Raw genomic sequence first — 20,341 nt, 5'->3', positions numbered from 1 at the left:
GCAAGAAAACATCATAATCCTGTATTTTTTTTTTTTTTTTTTTTTTTAACTCTAGCTTGGCCTACAACTGTCATCTCTCCATCTTGATTGTTAAGTTGTTTGCAAGATTTAAAACCAGAAATTCGAAAATAGGATACTAGTCATGAAAAGTGTTACGTAAAGGAAGTCAAGCCGCGACTTTTCTGCCAAATGGGCTACGTAAAAGAAGGTGGAAACGGACGAAAATCTGAGCCAAGTGAAGGTAAATGAAATGTAGCTACGCACTCTCTGCACCCAAATATTCTACCTATGATCATTTTACTGTGACGACCTAAAACTGCCATCTCTCCATCTGAATGCTTAGCTGTAACAACAGATTAACACTAGAATATGATGCTAGTCATGAAGTTGTGCTGTGGAGAGGAAGCAGAATTTAAGCACTGAACTGTAACAATAGATTAACACTAGAATATGATGCTAGTCACGAAGTAGTGCTATGGAGAGGATGCAGAAATTATGCACTCTCTTGTTCTGCCATTCACCTACACGAAATAAGTTGTATTGGGACGAAAATTTTGGCATGTTACGGTAATAAGGTTACAGTGCTTTAATTATCCTCTATAGCACCATAACATGTTCACAGTGCCACTATTACATATTACACATCGTCTTCAGGTGTCTGGCTTCATCATTATTCTTTCTTGACAGCATTACCCCAGGTCCATCCTGACACCCTAATGTTCCACACTGCCAACCTAATTTTACACCCTGACACCTTATAATTCCACACAACACATTTTTTACACCCTGACACCATACCCATATTTCATAACACTCTAATATCCTACTCAGACAATTAATGCTACAACCTAAGACAGACATTCCCACACAATCAATGAAGAAACACCTACATACCTACTTCACGCGCACGGCAAAACATCCCGATCAGAACACACTACTACATGCCACCCCTAATGTCATCCACCCATCAAAATTATCCTTAAACAGAGCTGGTCCAGTTCACTTGGCTAGGGTTTGATCAGGACATCACTCAGCCCTGGTCATTGCTAGTTTAGATTTGGGTTGGATGGAATCAGAGATGACATTTGCCCCGCTTGTTGAACAAGCCCACACAACATACACACAATGGTGCACTGCACAGCACACGCTACACTAGGATGCAGACACAACGTCAACAGTGTACGGAACATATGGGACAACATCACAGGGGCGGTCGTTTGCCTACGGTCGACGACTACGCTTGGTCAGGGGGTCCAGGGTTAAGCAATATGAATAACAACAACATTAAAGTAAGCTAAAACAACTTCAATACTCCACCCTAGAGAACTGTTTTTCCTCTTCAGCACCTTAACATCTCTACAGTGCATATCTAACTCTTCACCCACCTTCCTCAAGTCCCTGGTGGTCTTTTGTTATTCACTCCTGACATCCTGCCTCCAAGTCCAACCTACCACCACATTATTCCACACTGACACCCAATTCTATATCCTGACACCATTATCACCATTCTTGACACTGATACCCACCCTGGCACCCTAATACTCTTCTCTGACATCCTAATATAGTACTCCACCCTGGCACTCCAATACTCCACAATGGCACTCAAATACTCTACTCTGGCACTCTATTACTCCACCCTGGCACCCTAATACTCCACCCTGACACCCATATACTCCACGCACTCCACCCTGCCACCTTAATACTCCACCCTGGCACTCCAATACCCCATCCTGACACCTTATTACTCCAACCTAATACCCAATCCTGGCACCTAATACTTCACCCTGGCTCAATAATATCACATCCTAGCACCCAAATACTCCACCCTGGCACAATAATACTCTACCCTGACACCCTAATACTCCACCCTGACACCCCCAATATTCTACCCTCACACCCTAATACTCCACCCTGGCACCCTAATACTCCACCCTGACACCTTAATACCCCACCCTGACACCCTAATACCCCACCCTGGCACCCTAATACCCCACCCTGGCACCATAAAACTCCACCCTGACACCCTCATACTTCACCCTGGCACTCTAATACCACATTCTAATACCCCCACCCTGGCACCCTAATACCTCACCCTGACACCTACTCCTGGACCCACCTTCCTCAAGTGCCTGGTGATCTTCTCGCCGTGCTCCCAGACGCTCTGATCAGCGTCATTACTGTGGCAGCTGATGATCCGCGCCGCCCCCAGCCCAGGAGACTCACCAAACACGTCCACTTTCTTGTGCTTTAGTCTGGTCAGCGCCTCGGCAACCACCCGCACCGCGTCGTAGATCAGTGCTGATTGGGCCTGGGGAAGAGAGGATGGACTGATTTTAGTGCTGCTGTTGAGGAAGAAAAATAGTAAGACGAGAGGAGGAGGAGGAGGAGGAGGAGAAGAAGTAAGAGGAGGAGGAGAAGGAGGACGAGGACGAGGACGAGGACGAGGATTACACAGGATTACACTGGAAAGCAAACAGCAACAGACCTTATGGTCCTTTCGAGGCTGCTTGTTAGAGAAAACTATGACTACAAGATCTAACTCTACATGCTGAAGGATAAGGATAGTAAAGCAAGAAGGCTCCCCCCACCACCAAACCCTCCAGGAAAAAGTGAGAAAAACCACCATGCAGCATGGAAAAACTGACATGGAAATTTTATAGGAAACACTGGAAAGGAAAAGTCACATTCTATAATACTTTATCTATAAGCTACCCGATTGAGTAACCTGAAAGAGAAAGTAAACAAATAAAATAATAGTTACGGCATGACATTATAAACCGGTACATTGAGTTAATGGGAAGTCTGTGGACATAACGTGGAAGCTACACACTGCACAGTGTGGATGTTTAGGGGTGGTGCGGCAGCCTTGCCTGGTGCTTTTAAGGTAGGCAGCAGTCAATCAGGCCCTAGCTCCGTTCGCTCCACTGAGACAAGGAACTCTCCCATGTGGGACAAGTACACAAGTTTCATCCTGAAGCAGTGACCCCTGGTACATTAAAAAAAATCCCGATCGTGGTCACTTGACTAACAGGGACCCTCAGTGATCCACAGCCCATCACAGGTCGAAAGTAAGAGTAGTGACCATTAACTCAGGGTTACCTGTGCAGATCCTAATCTGTGCTTATATTGCTTTCTTTGCATTGGGGAGATTGAAATATATACGACGGGTGTCTTAGATCAAAGGGGACTGCACAGTGCACAGTGTGGATGTGCAATGCACAGAGTGGATGTTTAGGGGTGGTGCGGCAACCTTCCCTGGCGCTTTTTAGGTAGGCAGCAGTCAATCAGGCAATAGCTCCGTTCACTCCACTGAGACAAGGAACTCTCCCATGTGGGACAAGTACACAAGTTTCATCCTGAAGCAGTGACCCCTGGTACATTAAAAAAATCCCGATAGTGGTCACTTGACTAACAGGGACCCTCAGTGATCCACAGCCCATCACAGGTTGAAAGTAAGAGTAGTGACCTTTAACTCAGGGTTATCTGTGCAGATCCTAATCTGTGCTTACTGTATATTACCTCATTTGCTTTGGGTAAATCGAAAAACGTATAATGACGTGACGTGACGCTATGTTAAGTTTACGGGGTGTCCTGTAGACACGAGGGGACTGCACAGTGTGGATGTTTAGGGGTGGTGCGGCAGCCTTGCCTGGCGCTTTTAAGGTAGGCAGCAGTCAATCAGGCTCCGTTCACTCCACTGAGACAGGGAACTCTCCCATATGGGACAAGTACACAAGTTTCATCCTGAAGCAGTGACCCCTGGTACATTAATAAAATCCTGATGGTGGTCGCTTGACTAACACGGACCCTCAGTGATCCACAGCCCATCACAGGTCAAAAGTAAGAGTAGTGACCGTTAACTCAGGGTTATCTGCGCAGATCCTAATCTGTGCTTATATTGCTTTGTTTGCACTGAATAAATTGAAAATGTATAATAACATGACGCAACACTATGTACGGGTACGTTGTTTACGGGGTGTCTTGTAGACAGAAGGGGCATGAACTTACATGTACCGTAGCTATAAAAGCAAGTTATTCGGACAGAAAAAGAGTCAGCTGAGGATTCTCGTGCAAATACTTGTCTAATTTGTTTTTGAATGTCTCAATTGAGATACTGTTCACGGTATCTGAGGAGGAGGAGGAGAAGGAGGAGGAGGAGGAGGAGGAGGAGGAGGAGGAGGAGGACACAATTCTTAGCACAAAACATGAATGTCGACTGAGCATGTGGAATAGGAGACAAGTTCAGTGCTGTTGGAGGGTGGTTGAGGCGAAAGAGATTCCAAAAGGAAAATATAGAGACGATCATCTTTTCCTGCTAAAACTATACCATCCCCTGGAAGACGACTCTCAGGAGTCTTAATGAAAATCAAGGTCCCTAACTGCAGGATATAAGGAGGGAAATTAATGCACTGTCGATTTTGAGCTGCAGTCTAATCTCGTTTGAAGATATACGCAGGCATTGGAAAGAGGAAGGCGAATTTCTGAAAGTAATATAAGAAGGAGCCTAAAATAATATACTAAGGAGTTGAAGATAAAGGACGACATTGAAAATATTAAACCAGGGCGTTGAAAATAGTATATAAATGAAATGTTGGAAGTAATGAACGATGGCGCTGAATATACTATGCAGAAGCGTTCTAAATAACACAGATGGCGCTGAAAATAACACAGATGTTGAAAACACAGAGGGCTCTGAAAATAGCACTGATGGCGCTGAAAATATACAAAGGAGCCAAACGCAATGGACTGTACGCAGGAACTGAAAATAATATACAGAGCGGATTATTAGTAGGTATTTACACATGGTTATTTTTACTAGCGGAATATGGGAGACTGCCTCTCACTACGATGCCTTCACTACACTACACAACACATCGGTACATTGAACTACGATACACAACATTACACATCACTACACTATGCTACACTTCAGCAAACTACACCACATTACATTACACTGCATTGCACTACACTAAACTACACTGCACTAAACAATGCTACACTTCACTACACAACACCACAGCACACTACACTGCACTACACAATGCTACACTTCACTACATTACACTACACTACATTAGGCAACACTACACTACGGTATGCTACACTACACAATGCTCACTACATTATACTACCACACACACACACACACACACACACACACACACACACACACACTTTTGCATGACATTGGACATAAATATTTTTCTACACCTCCTTGAATTTAATAACATAAAGCATGACAAACTGACACGGAATTAGCATATTTCTGACTTTTTGGAGCAGTCTAAATGCTAAAAAGTGAAATTATAACAATGACCAAGTGAAAATGCCTTAATACATTTAATCAGACAGACATTTATATTTTTTGGCAGTATGACAGGCTATATTTTTTTTCTTCACCTATTGAACGTGGCAACTGTATGAGAACTGCATGAAGGAGCATTAGTACCCACAATAACCTATGGGCGCGAGGCTGGTGACAGGAAAATGAAAAGTCAAGAGTTACAGCGGTGGAGATGGGAGTCTTGGGAAACATGTGTGTGTGGGGGGAATGGAGAGGATGGGAAGTAGTGTGATTCGACTTTAGATGCCATCTTATAGTACTAAGGAGGGTTATATCCAACCCCTCCAATTCGAAAACTCTCTCTCTCTCTCTCTCTCTCTCTCTCTCTCTCTCTCTCTCTCTCTCTCTCTCTCTCTCTCTATTATTCCACGAAATAATTTAAATCATCCATAGGTACCAACAACAAAACAATCCGGAAGGAATACTAATAAAAAAAAATCCTCGCATTGAACTGGTTAACTCAGTAAAACTGCCACCATTTCCACCGTGCCACCAGCTTTTCCTCAACAAATTTCCAACACTTGACACCACCAGAGGGTCACTCTACAAGCTGGCCAAACTTGTCATGAGTTTCGTTACGGTGGGGCAGAGAGGAGGTCTGGGCGAGACGGCACTCATTGTTTGCTGCAAAGGAATTTGTATGGTTCACCAAAGCAAGCCACCAGGAACGGTGTGTGTGTGTGTGTGTGTGTGTGTGTGTGTGTGTGTGTGTGTGTGTGTGTGTGTGTGTGTGTGTGTGTGTGTGTGTGTGTGTGTGTGTGTGTGTGTGTGTGTGTGTGTGTGAGAGAGAGAGAGAGAGAGAGAGAGAGAGAGAGAGAGAGAATCTCTAGTCGTTAGCTAGAATATATTATTAAAACTGTGCTGACCATAAGAAGTTTAAATTTTTCGTCAATATTACAACATGAAATATAATCAAAACCAAACTGTACTGAGAAAAAAAATCTTAAGTGTTTCTTGATAGTTTTCTTTCAGGTACAATGTCCATATATATATATATATATATATATATATATATATATATATATATATATATATATATATATATATATATATTCCAGGATGAGAGACAGTGGCCGAGGAAATACAGAGGCCAGTGTTATTTCACCACAACACAGCCACACTATTTTCACACCTCCACATTTACTCTCTCTCTCTCTCTCTCTCTCTCTCTCTCTCTCTCTCTCTCTCTCTCTCTCTCTCTCTCTCTCCAAGCCTGAGTGGTACATCCTTCCTGATATTCACATTGTTGTCACCTCAACCTCCACACCTTTACTGTATGTTCGTATTTCACACCTGGCCGAGTTCACTTTATTTTCCATTTCGAAATTTGCAGGAAGGAGGAGCAGTTACCCTCATAGGTAATTTATTAAGGGGAAATTAAATCTATTTCCTGTCACTGTGTGTGTGTGTGAGAGAGAGAGAGAGAGAGAGAGAGAGAGAGAGAGAGAGAGAGAGATGCAGCCATGGTAACGACAGGCAATACCGACATTTAGGTAACAGCAGGGTAATCAAGAAAACCTTAAAATATAATTGTTGAATGTAATCGCATCCTAAAATTAAGAGTGATACACACAAATGATACATATAACCAGAAAAAAAAACCAGTCCCTATATAATTCTCAGCGTTACCATGGTTACGGGAAACAACAGGGACATTAATATTAGGCACTACTAGGACAGCAAGAATTATCATAAAATGCAATAATATAGTATTCTAATTAACAGCAGCATAACAAGCAGTCATATCAACAAAACTATCCTTGAAAACCTTGTGTTGCCATTGTTGAAAAAAAAAAAAAATCGACAGCTAGGAAACAACAGGGCAATGGAGACAGCCGTAAAATATAGTCAAAGGGTAACATAACGCTCAAACGAGGAGCAAAACCAAAAATACCTGATAATCCTCTGTGTTGCCATGGTTACGAAATGCAATATCGACAGTAAGACAATCAAAAGTATCGTAAAATGTAATCGCAGCATATAATCTTATCCTACTGTTCAGGCCAACACACAGATCGGGACATACACAGAAAAGCCTTCAATACCTGAGAATTCTGCGTTACTGTCACTACAAAAAGTAATATCGACTACCGGAAATATAATCGTGAAATATTATTAATGGAATTTATAATGGTCATAACAACAGCAAAACCCACAACGGCAATATCAACAATAAAGACACTCAAATTTAACGTCAAATATAATCGGCTCCCACAATTAAGTATACGAGTGGGGATGAGCAGACGGGCAAAGCTGAGAATACTACGCCTCTTAACAGGGTTATTGGCCTCTCAGCTGTTTCGGCGTGGCACATTACCCCGGGAATTGCCCCTGTAGGGTAGTGCAACCAGCTAAGACCACGCTAATCCACTGTAATTCCACCCTGATACCCCACCACACCTCCCATTGGCACGCCACCCACACGACTTGCCAGGTGTGTGTTTGTTATTTAGGTGTCGTGTGCATCTAGGCCTGGCTGGCTTCCTTACACCAATTCCTTGACAATTTTTAACACCTTTCAATGTTGTTTAAATCTACTTAATATCGACCATGTTTATATTAACATTACTCACAACAATATTAATGTGACAGGAAGATAAGCTAGAACAGCCTCATAATCCTGCGAGAATACAACCCTAGGGCTCGTGTTCTCCCCGGTTAAGGAAGCTCCCTAACACCTCTTCCTCAGCGATTTATTTTTGAACATTGGTAGTTAATATCCTATTGTACGTTATTCTGGCCGAGAATGGATATGCTGGAAGGATTTATGTAACAATTGGGCGGTCAGATATAAAGAACAAAACAAATCGCGTAGGAAAACAAATCACGAAGGGAAACAGTGTTAGGGAGCTTCCTCAACCGACAAGAATACAGGCCTCGGTGACTATCGAGTTCGTGGTACCAGTTTCTTTACGATTTATTATTATGTACTTTACAGCTTGATATTCTGCTTCATTTGGCGTCCAGTCTGGGCATATGGTTGTATTCTAGGTGACGTAGGAGGCTTCGTTGCCCCTGTTTCTATGAGATTTATTTTGCATATTACATTGATATTGTCTGTTATGGCATTTATATACTCAGGCATCTCGAAATGAACGGATCTTGATTTTGGCTCTCTCTTATCTTTTTTTTTTTCTTCTTCTTTTTCTTCTTGCAGGGAACAATTTTGCATGCTCCTGGCCTTTGGTTCCTTCTTCCTTGCATTAAAAAAAATACATCCTTCACTTCCAAGCAATCCACATGACATGCTGGGCTACCTGTCTGGGTGGATGGTCGTCTTGTAGGTGACACAGGAAGTTTCGCAGCTCTATAATTCTTTTAATTTAACTTGACCCAGATATTCGTCCTTTTGCAGCTTATTTCATCCTCAGCTCTACATCCTCACGGTAGTACTTCTTCGTGACTAGCATAATATTCTAGTGCTAATCTACTGATATGGCCAAAACATGGAGGGACAGCAATTTAAGGCCATGGTAAAGTGAATAGAATTTTTTAAGTTGTACGTTATGTCTATTACACCTTGATGCTGTTTTTACGTTATTTCCATTAGCATCTGTTTGGCCTCATGTTCGTGATCTAACGGCCCAATTATTACATCGGAGTATATCATTAATCTTTGGGTGGTTATGTATGGAACACCTGTATTGTTAGAGGTAATTAGCCTTCTCCCCACCTTAATTAGTGCAGATAACAGCCATACTGGATCAGGTATGCTCTATCATCATTAACAACACCACCACCACCATCATCATCACCATTATCACTATCACATCATCATCATCATCGCTCCAAAAATTATCGCCAGATCTTTGAGTGGGGCGGTCTTGTTACACTTTCGATTCCCAGGCCAGTCAAGAGAACGTAAGAGTAATGACTTTTGACCCAGCCTGTTCGTCCTTAGAAAAGACCAACTACATATTTTACAGATGCGTGTTGTAGTATGGGAAATTAGAACGTGTCTCCCTTCATGACCTTGGTATACTCTTTTGTTTTTAGTTAAAGTCTTTCTTATTCTCTTATTCTTCTCCTCTTTCTCCTTTTCTTCTTCTCGTCCTCTTGTTCTTCATCCACCCCCACCCTCACCTCAACATCCCTTCCCAATTTCCTCTACTTACACGAGGAGAATCATGCAAATATTTACAGTTATTTTTGGCCAGCTTACAGGGGACAGAGTATGACAACAAAGCCACACTACAGGTGAGAGAAGGGTAAGTCTCTCTCTCTCTCTCTCTCTCTCAGACCCGCCTTATGAACTACTGTCTCTTTACCCACCCGGGAATTTGGTAAAACAAAAACTCGAGATGTTATGACCGTTCCCAAACCCAATATCTGGAGGAGGAGGAGGAGGAGGAGGAGGAGGAGTTTAATATCCCTAGCTCACAACTCAGTACAGTAATCTCCATAAATCAAGACTTATCTAGGACCACTGAATGGGGACACATAACAGTGTCATAACAGTGTAATAATTACAGAGGCATATCGCTTATAAACCACATAGCTAAACTCTACGAAAGAATTATAGAGAAAAGAGCAAGATCTATAATTGAAGACAGACTAGGAGAAGAGCAGTTTGGGTACAGGAAGGACAGAAGCACGTCGGACCCGGTATTTGTACTCAGAATGGTGATGGAAAAATGCTGGGAGTATAACAAGGACCTATATGTTGCCTTTATTGACCTGTCAAAGGCTTTTGACTCAATTCCTAGGAAAAAGCTTTGGAGGTGTCTTGTAGAGGAATATGGAATCACTGGGAGATTGAAGAGGGCCATTAAGAGTACATATGACCCTCATCAATGTAAGGTTCGAACGGGGTATGAAAAAGATACTTGGTTTGAAGTGGAAACTGGGGTGAAACAAGGAAGTGTACTATCCCCATTACTGTTTATTGCTTATATGGACATGATAATTAAAAGATTCAAGGAAAGGTTTGGAAGTGAAGAGCAAGGGGATATATTGGCCTACGCAGACGACATCGCATGTTGGAGTAATAGCCGGCCACAACTAACAAGAGCTTTGGAGTGCTGGAGGGAATGTTTTGAAGAAGCAGGAGTAACAATAAACATAAACAAAACAGAAATACTCACTGTGAAAAAGCAAAATGATGACGCGGATGATATAGTAGTTGGGGGCGATCAGGTCAAAGAAGTAGAACTTGTAAAATATCTGGGGTGTATTTTTACGAAGGAGGGAGATAAGAATAAGAGAGAGATCACCGAAAGGATAACTAAATATAGCAGATGTGTATGCTCTCTATATCCAATACTCAAAGACAGATATGTACCACTGGAGGCAAAGAGAACTATATTCCAGTCTATTTTAACACCTATACTCACATACGCATCTGAGAGCTGGACTCTGACAACCCGAGACTGGAGCAGAGTTCAAGCAGCAGAAATGAGACCACTGAGAGCAATAGTGGACAAAACAAGGAGAGACAGAATCAGGAATGAAACAATAAGAGAAATGGTTGGAGTAACATCGGTGAGAAAAGTAATCGAAAACTCACAACTGAGATGGCTAGGACATGTTGAGAGGATGGGCGAGTCAAGAATAGTGAAGGAGAGATGGAATTGGAGACCTGATGGCAGAAGATCAGTCGGAAGACCTCGGAAAAGATGGAGAGATGGTGTGGAGGAACTGTTGGACAGACGAGGTATGGATAACATCGAAGCATTGAGAAATCAAGAGGCCTTTGAGAGAACCATCTGGAGACGGCTGATCCACCTGACAGGCTAAATGCCTACCTGGGAGCCGAATGAATGAATGAAAAACAAATATATACAATTTACTAATAAACAAATAGTGCCTGATTCGTAGATTGCCTTCAATGCTACAATTATTCCTATCTCTAAAAGTATTGAAATTCTTGGTGTTTCACTTAAGTGCCCTCAGCTGGACCTCTTATGTTAGAGAACTTGCTAAAACCACTCCAGAGAAACACAGATTATTGTACAGAGTCCGTAACTTCTTCACTAGCGAGCAGTAAACTATAATTTACAAAAGTCATGTGTGCTCTCAGCTGGAATATTGCTCACCCTTGTGGAATGAATGTACAGAGATGGCGCTAAAACAACTTGACAAAACTTAGACCAGTGCTGTTAGAATTATTAATAACCCTACTATTACAAGTGAACTACCTCCCCTACAAGTAAGAAGGAATGTTGTCTCCCTTGTATTATCATCACCCGCCTTTAGAAGGTGGAGTGATAATGTTTCTGTGTGTGTGTGTGTGTGTGTGTGTGTGTGTGTGTGTGTGTGTGTGTGTGTGTGTGTGTGTGTGTGTGTGTGTGTGTGTGTGTGTGTGTGTGTGTGTGTGTGTGTGTGTGTGTGTGTGTGTGTGTGTGTGTGTGTGTGTGTGTGTTCCCATTATATATATTGAACGGCTTGAGATATCAACATGAAACCTTCAGGGTATCAAGACATGGCCAAATTCTTAGCCGAGTTAGAAAATGGGCTCTCGGGGTCAACATCAAGGCCACCAAAATGACTGCCAAACGCCAACTAGTTTTTATCGCCTGCCTTTAGCACCATTATATCTCATGAAAGGCTTGAGCTATCAACATGAAACCTTCAGGGTATCAAGATATGGCCTAAATCTTGGCCGAATTCGAAAATGGGCACTCGGAGTCAACGTCAAGGTCACCAAAATGGCTGCCAAAGGTCAACTAGTTTTTACTGTCCGCCTTTAGCACCATTATATCTCATGAACGGCTTGAGCTATCAACATGAAACCTTCTTGGTATCAAGATATGGCCTAAATCTTGGACTTGTCCAACAGAGTATTCTGGTGGGCGATTAGCATTCGGCTCCCGAATGCTTTTCTTTCATTGTACAGATACTTTTATAGCAAATGCTCACTCAAAGTTGCATCCACTGTGCCACCTCTCCGTGCCTTCCCCCGCGCTACACAGGCATCTGGTAGCGCTCATGACCGGACAGTCACAATGCCATATTGCAGAACTTCTGCCTATCAGCATTCTTTTATTCCCCGAACTGCATCTCTTTGGAACTCGCCTCCCCAGTGTGGTTTCCCCCCAAACTTCAACCAAAGGCTATTCAAGTCCAACTGTTACAGATTATTTTAATGACTGGAGGACACCCGTAATCTGGTGTGTAGATTATTTTTTTTTATTCATTGTTTTTTCCTTCCTCCGTTCTGTTATTTAAAAACAATAAGAGGGAACATCTGCCTTCTGAACACGCTATCTCTTCCATATTTAATCTGTAAAAAAACAAAAAAAAATCGTCTCGTGGCAGCAAGAACGTAAATTGAGTCTTGCGAGATTTCAAAGGAACTTCAGGGGGCAAGTATTAATTTTGAGTGAAAATTGCTGTACCAACGTGGGTCCAATTCTCAGTCGTCATGAAGCTACATATACAAATGACCAATGGGTTAATTATGAGGCAGACCATTTTCGCCCCTAAAATCATCAGTAACTATAACTCCGGAAATGGAAGACAACTGCAGGTAGAGTGATATATATATTTTTTCTTCTCTAAAAAAAATAGCCTTAACATAACCACCTTAAAAAAAAAAAAACGCGGCACCCCCTTACTTAGCCTTTTCCACGCGCGATACATCTTCTTAAATCCAATATAATTCTTCTGGTGTTAAAAATATACCTACAGTACATACCCGCCTTCTCCACGGGCTGCTCCTGTTCTCCGCGGCATTAACAAATATCCTCAAAACAGTTTAGCCACTTGGACGAGAGACCACTTCCACGTAACACGATCCTTGAAAAAAAGAATCTCTTACGTAAACTGAAATTAATATACAAAGTCACGCACGCGGGAATGGGTAGGGTGGGCGCATGCTGGCGCACGCAGGCACGCACACACACACACACACACACACACACACACACACACACACACACACACACACACACACACACACACACACACACACACACAAACGCGCTTGCATGAGCTGAAAGAAAGAGAGAGAGAGAGAGAGAGAGAGAGAGTAGGAATGAAGGAAGGAATGACGGCAGAAAGGGAGAATGAATGAAGGCAGAAAGGGCAAACGGAATGAAGGCAGAAAGGAAGGAAGGAACACAGAAAAAAGAGAGAAAGAGAGGGAAAAATAGGAGAGGGGAGTGGGAAAAGGAGAATAAAAGTAGGAATGGAAAGAGGGGGGAGGGAGAGTGGAGTGGAGGGGAGAAGGATAGTGGAGAGGTGAGGGAAGAGAGGAGAGCACAGAGTCAGGCAAGTAGGGGAGACAGTGTAGAGAGACAAAAGGCAAGAAGAGAAGAGAAGAGGAGAGAAAGAGAGAGAGAGAGGGGGGGGGGGGCAAGGCCAGGAAGGAAGGGCGAGTAGAGAGAAGAATGGGGGATAAGAGAAGAGGGAAGGGAGGAGAGGATGTGTGATAGTAATGTACTTTTGAAAACTGCTTTATCATTTTGAACTATCGTACGCATTTCCCACTTTTTTGCAACTATCATTTTTATTTATTTTTTTTGCACAATACGTATATTTTTATTATCAGCGAATATATTTTTGCAACTTTCTGCCCGCTCTTCTCCCTGGTATTTAAGTTTCACCAGGCTTCTCCCTCCTCTACACTTCCTGCATCTTCAGTCACTTTCATGCACTTCCCACATCTCGTCACTTTCATACATGGACTGATGTGATACTATGCTCTTTTACATTTTCCTCTCTCCCTCTCTATCAATCAACTTTTGCTCACATGAACAAAGACGTCTCACAAGCACAAAGAAATCTCCCTCCCTCCCTCCCCCCCCTCTCTCTCTCTCTCTCTCACACACACACACACACACACACACACACACACACACACACATCAACACAGAGGCAGAGCTAGCCATCCGTCTCCCTGAGTATCAGCAAGATGGATGTTACCAGCCCTAAGACAAGTCAAGGAAGACGTGTTGTTTTGTGTTGGACCAAGGAGGTGTGTGTGTGTGTGTGTGTGTGTGTGTGTGTGTGTGTGTGTGTGTGTGTGTGTGTGTGTGTGTGTGTGTGTGTGTGTGTGTGTGTGTGTGTGTGTGTGTGTGTGTGTGTGTGTGTGTGTGTGTGTGTGTGTGTGTGTGTGTGTGTGTGTGTGTGTGTAATGAGAGAGAGTAGCTAACGTTAGACAATTTACTTAAGGTGAGTGCGTCACGAGAATGTGATTGTTAACAAACCCAAAGTAAAATTGCCAAACACAAATTGTGTACACAGTCGCCCTGCGTCACCCATACCAACAACCTCGCGGAACGAAACATCCACCTCATCATTCCTGGCTCCTGTGACTCAACATAACCTGCATTAAATCATCTGGCTGTACAGCAGATGGGGGTAGACGACTGAAACTGTCCTGACCATGGGAAGTAACAGCAATAATTGTACTAGCAGAATTTTATAGAGTTCCACAGATAAACCTGAGAACAACAAACCACCATCACCATCACCACCATCCCTAACAACAACGACAACAAGGACAGAGATACAAATAACCTACCACATCAAAATTCTCACCACCATCACCACTATCACCATCCCTAACAACAACAACAACAATGACAGAGATACAAATACGAGTAACCTACCGCAACAAAATCCTCACCACCATCACCACTATCACCATCCCTAACAACAACAACAACAACAAGGACAGAGATACAAATAACCTACCACAACAAAATTCTCACCACCATCACCACTATCACCATCCCTAAAAACAACAACAACAAGGACAGAGATACAAATAACCTACCACAACAAAATTCTCACCACCACAACAGAGTACAAGTCAATAGCCTCTCATCCTGTGCACCTGCCGAACCCACAGCCTCTGCACACAAAACATCCGCCGTAACTAGCTGACAAAGTCCACCTTTCCAGCACTGCTCAAGGCAGGGGCAAACTTTGGCCAAGAAAACGCGAAGGCTGGGGAGACGAGACGAGGCGTGGTGCTAAGGCTGACACACACACACACACACACACACACACACACACACACACATGCAAATCCGAGAAGCCTACAGACATCAAAATGGACTTGGATTCTAAGTTGAATGTATTCCAGGATCTAAAGTTTTTAGGGAATTTTAGGTGAGAGAGAGAGAGAGAGAGAGAGAGAGAGAGAGAGAGAGAGAGAGAGAGAGAGAGAGAGAGAGAGATTCAGTCACATATACACCAATAACACACATATACTTCCATATCCACCTTCTTTCCTGCCCCGTCTTCCTTTGTGACTAATTTTTATCCCACCACCACCATCATCATCATAATCATCATCATTATCATCATCATCATTTTCTTTAAGGCCTCATCTCTCACACATCATCATTCTCTCCCCAGTCCCGCTATCCATCTTCCGCTTCCCATCCTCCACTTCCACCTCCACCTTCCACTTCATCCTCAAATGGAGGACAACTTTCCACTGGACAGTACTTCAAAGGATCTCAGTTCGTCAGCTTCAACCAAGGCAAAGTGTCCTCATCAACTCAATCACCACTTGTCCCTCCATTTTCCGTCTCGGCTCGGCTCGGCTCACCTCGCCTCGCCTCGTCTTGTCTCGTATCGTCTCTTCTCGTCTCTCTCTCTTTATTCCCATTATTATCTAACTTCTTTTTCCCTACTGTCCCCTTTGCATTCCTTTCCTCCGTCTCTCCTCCTCCTCCTCCATCTCTCCTCTCCCTTCCCTCCATCTCTCCAAAGAAAAACTGAAGTGGAGAAGACAAGGTATCTCATCTTATCTTTCCCCCACCTCCTCCATCCACCTAAACTATTTAATCTCTCTCTCTCTCTCTCTCTCTCTCTCTCTCTCTCTCTCTCTCTCTCTCTCTCTCTCTCGTGAAAGATGAGGCCGTCAACTCTGATTTTCGCGAGCCTTCCACGACCAGCATCTGATGATGAAGGAGAGGAAGACCGAAAATGAGAAAGATTCGGCTCAACAGATAATTCTCCTCCTCCCACCTCCTTCCCTTCGTTTTTCCTTCTCTCTCACTCATATTTTCCTGCAGTTTTCCTTGCTTCTTTCCTCTTTCCCTCTGTTTCCTTTCCTTTCATTCTTCCTTCACAATTTCTTCCATTACTCAGTCTTCCTCCTCCTTCCTCCATCCATAAGTCTAGCTCTTCTCCCGCTCTCCACTTTTTCCTTCATATCTCCACTTTTCCCTCCTCTCTCTAACTCATCACTTTTCCCTCTTCTTTCTTCACTCTCTTTTAATCTTCCTCCTTTGTTCTTACTGTCCTCTCTCCCTTTCTCTGAACCACTACTCTCTCGCATCTCCTTTATCCATTTTTTTTCATTCTCCTCCTCCCCTTCTCCTTTTACCAATTTCCCTCCTTCCCTCTCCGTTCTCTCCCCTTCCTCCATCCACTTCTTCCCTCATTGCCTCCCTCTACATTCTTCTTATTCCTATCCTTCCCCTCTACATTCTTCTTATTCCTATCCTTCCCTCTCTCCCTTCCTTCCTCCAGCTATCCCTCCTTTCCTCTCCTCTCCCTCACTCCACCAATTTTCTCCTCCCTCTCTCTTTCACCTATACGCTCAGATCATCATCATCATCATCATCATCATCATCATCGTCGTCGTCGTCGTCGTCGTTGTCGTCGTCATCAATCATCATCATCATCATCATCATCATCATCATCATCATCATCACTCTGGTTCAGTCCACTGCGTAACATGACAAATTGTTTAGTGCAACCTAAGAAGCCATTTACTACGCTAGGTGATAACCATAGATCCAAATGACGCATGGTTGTCTAGTGGGTTAGGGCACTCCAAGCGGCTGGGGCCTACAAGGGTTTACATCTAAGGGGTGGCTGGTGTTACTGATCACTTAATGCCACTCAGGCGTGAAACAGGTTAATTACCCTTCCAATAAATGTCAGGGATGAGCACAATAGCCCCAAGACCCTTCGCTACTGATTGGGTAGAAAGGGATGGATGGATGGACGGATGGATGGATGGATATATCTCTTAACTGCTTCTTTTATCCAGGAAGGTCTCTTTTATCTCTCCATGTGACACCAAACAATCGTTTCCATTCCTTTTCAAGCACTCCTAAGTTCTGGGTTAGACTCTCCGTTTCTGATTAATAAGTAACAACAGATAAGACATACTCTCTTTTGACATAACGGCAATGGCTTATACTTAATACAGTTACTTAGTTTAACAAAAGTTGCCCAACCCATTCGTATTCTTAGTTTATTTTCACTGTAATGAACTGGCTCTGCTTGAGCTGCTTTCACTAATTTTATAGTTTGCATTCCTCACCCTATTATAGTTCATCTCCTGCTTATATGGGAAGGGACTGAACGTATCCGCTGAACACTACTTGTCTTTTCTGCATAATCATTTTCAAGCCTGCCTTCAGACCCTCCGTCTTTCAATCAGCTACCATTTCTTGTGGTTGTTTCCCTGATTCACACACACACACACACACACACACACACACACACACACACACACACACAAAACTAGATCATCAGCAAATATTGCTCAACTGCTCAACCTCAGCTTTACTTCAGTTTTAATTCCAATCAAGACAACTGAAATGTTGTCCAGGAATACTGTAAAAAATCTTGCATGAAATTTTCTCTCCTGGTTTAACACCCATTTCTTTTGCGCTAGCTATCCTTACGGGGTTTTATGATGGCTGGACCGTCTTCATAAATACCTAGTAATTTAACACAAATTTCTTCTACGTCTCATAATCGAACTGCTCCCATAACTGCATCTGATCCAACTGAAGCAAATACTTTTCCATAAGCACTGAATGCCACGCTCAATGCTTACCTATATTCTGAAGTTTTCACCATCTCCTTACTAATAACACGACTATGGCCTCTTGCCTATACAGTAGGTGCACTGATCAACCCTTTAATACTTCGCCTGTATTGTGGACCATAATTGTTTGCTAATATGTGCTGTTTATCATGATAATGTTTATTGTTGCTTGAAATCTTTTTGTGTTTCTGGATGCTGTGGTCAATAAATACTTACCTACTTTCTTACTCGCTTACTCTAATAACGACTACGAGGTCCGGCCTGTTCTCTCGGCTAGTTTGCATCACGTGTAGGTTATTTGATTTGCTTTAGGATTTTTGTGAAGGAATTATTTTGTACAAGGCAGGGAGAAGACTGAATGGATGTTATTCTTTAGGTCTTTACTGTCGTGTGTGTGTGTGTGTGTGTGTGTGTGTGTGTGTGTGTGTGTGTGTGTGTGTGTGTGTGTGTGTGTGGAAGGGAGGCGAAGGAGAAATGGGGAAGAGGAGGAGGAATCGGGAGGGGCAGGAGTTGAAAGGGAAGAAAGAAGAGATGGAAAGGCGAAGGAAGATGGGAAAGGGCTGGGGGAGGAGGAGGAGGAGAAAAGGTAAATGAGACGGGAGGGGGAAAATGAGGATAGCGGACGCATAAATTAAGAAGCAAGTGTTAAATGAAGAATAGGAAGGAAAAATATAGGTTGGAAAAATAGGATGTGAGTAGGTGGGGGCGCTCACCATCCACTCACTTAATGTAGTGCTGCTCTCGGGTGTCTGCCCTGTCCTCTCCTCCATCCTTCTTTCCTTCCATCTTCTTCTATGTTTCTTTCCTTCATTCTTTCCTCGTCCTTCTGCCTACGGGTGACTTTACACTCCCTCTTCTGTCTTTCATTCCTTCATTCTTTCCTCTTCCTTCTGCCTATGGGTGACTCTACACTGAGTGACAAGCCAAATGGTTTCCTGTACACCAGGAAACTATTTACCACGCTGGGTGGTAACCATATAACCAAATCTTGGCGCCTGGTGGTTTAGTGGGTAATTATTGTGCTCCAATCGGATTGAGCCGGTGAAGGTTTATATCCAAGGGATGGTTGGGGTTTATTGCTCACGTAATGCCACTCAGGGATGAGGTTGGTCGCTCTCATCTTAAATGTCAGGATCAACTGCCTAGCCCCGGGCTCATACGCTCCTCATGGGGCAACGTAGGATTGGATGATGGATGGATGGATGGAAAAATAGGATGTGAGAAAGAAAGCTGAGTTAATAAGGTCATACAAAACCTGAGGTGCTAAAAAGGAGAAGAAAGAAAAAAGACGCGGGAAGAGAGAAGAGAAGAATATATGAAGACGCGGGGGAAAGAAAGCAATATCAATAAGAACTCCACGGAACGTGGAGTTCGTAATAATAATAATAATAATAATAATAATTAGTTACCTAATTACTTATTGTGTAGCCACAATAAAGAAGCTTCGCCATAACTGTTTATGGTAGACTGTCAGTAGTTCAAGGCCATTCATATATGGAACATGTACTTAGATTAACCCAAGGTAGCTTCTTGCGTAATATCAAGATCTGAAGAAAAAGGTGTGAAAGAAATGAATCATGGGTACATTTTACATTTGTCTCAATAATTGTCTAACTGTATGCTTAACTGTAATAATATTCCTTTCTGATGATGAGAAGGACCACAGCTATGTTTCTGTAAAGTTACAGCCTTACAGCTATGGTGGTTTTTTCTAAAACGTGTTACAAGGAAAACACTGAGCAGATTTCAATTCAGTACTTTCCCCTGGGTTAAATGGCAAAATATTCTGCCAAAATTCTCAATAAACTTTTTTCATAGGATTTTCAGGCACACAGCTGTATCTCAATTAGGTAGTGAGATATTTCTGTCTCTTCGCCGCACTGTTGCATCTTTATCTCTTTTCTATCGCTACTTTAATGGTCACTGCTCCTCTGAACTCTCTGCTTGCATTCCTCCACCTCTACGACGGGTGCGTAGCACCCGTCTGGCAGCAAACTCTCATCCCTTTTCTGTCCAACTCTCTAATGCAAGAGTTAACCGTTACTCCCAGTCTTTCATTTATGCAACAGGTCAGCTCTGGAACTGTCTCCCTCTGTCTGTATTTCCTGCTGCCTATGATCTCCAGTCTTTCAAACGCAGTGTGTCCAGGCATCTCAAAATGATCGGATCTTGAATTTGGCTCTCTATTGTATTTTGTTTTTCTCTTGGAGAGAACTGTTACTGCGGGCTCATGGCCTTTGGTTCCT

At 43.0% G+C, this 20,341-nt stretch overlaps 1 protein-coding gene across 1 annotated transcript in view; it reads right to left on the bottom strand.

The window, feature by feature from the left end:
• The window catches only part of LOC145395488 (glutamate receptor 1-like), a 690,806-nt gene that overhangs the window by 67,604 nt on the left and 602,861 nt on the right, over positions 1-20,341 (bottom strand). The window contains exon 9 of the mRNA XM_080269120.1: positions 2,117-2,308. Coding sequence (XP_080125246.1) covers positions 2,117-2,308 — 192 coding nt within the window. The remainder of the gene's footprint in view (positions 1-2,116; positions 2,309-20,341) is intronic.

Source organism: Coenobita brevimanus, chromosome 1, assembly GCF_032717465.1.
Source record: "Coenobita brevimanus isolate Jiangsu-jjx chromosome 1, ASM3271746v2, whole genome shotgun sequence".
NCBI classification, from domain to species: domain Eukaryota; kingdom Metazoa; phylum Arthropoda; class Malacostraca; order Decapoda; family Coenobitidae; genus Coenobita; species Coenobita brevimanus.
Note: the sequence above shows the minus strand (reverse complement) of the source record. Positions and strands in the feature narration are given on the sequence as shown.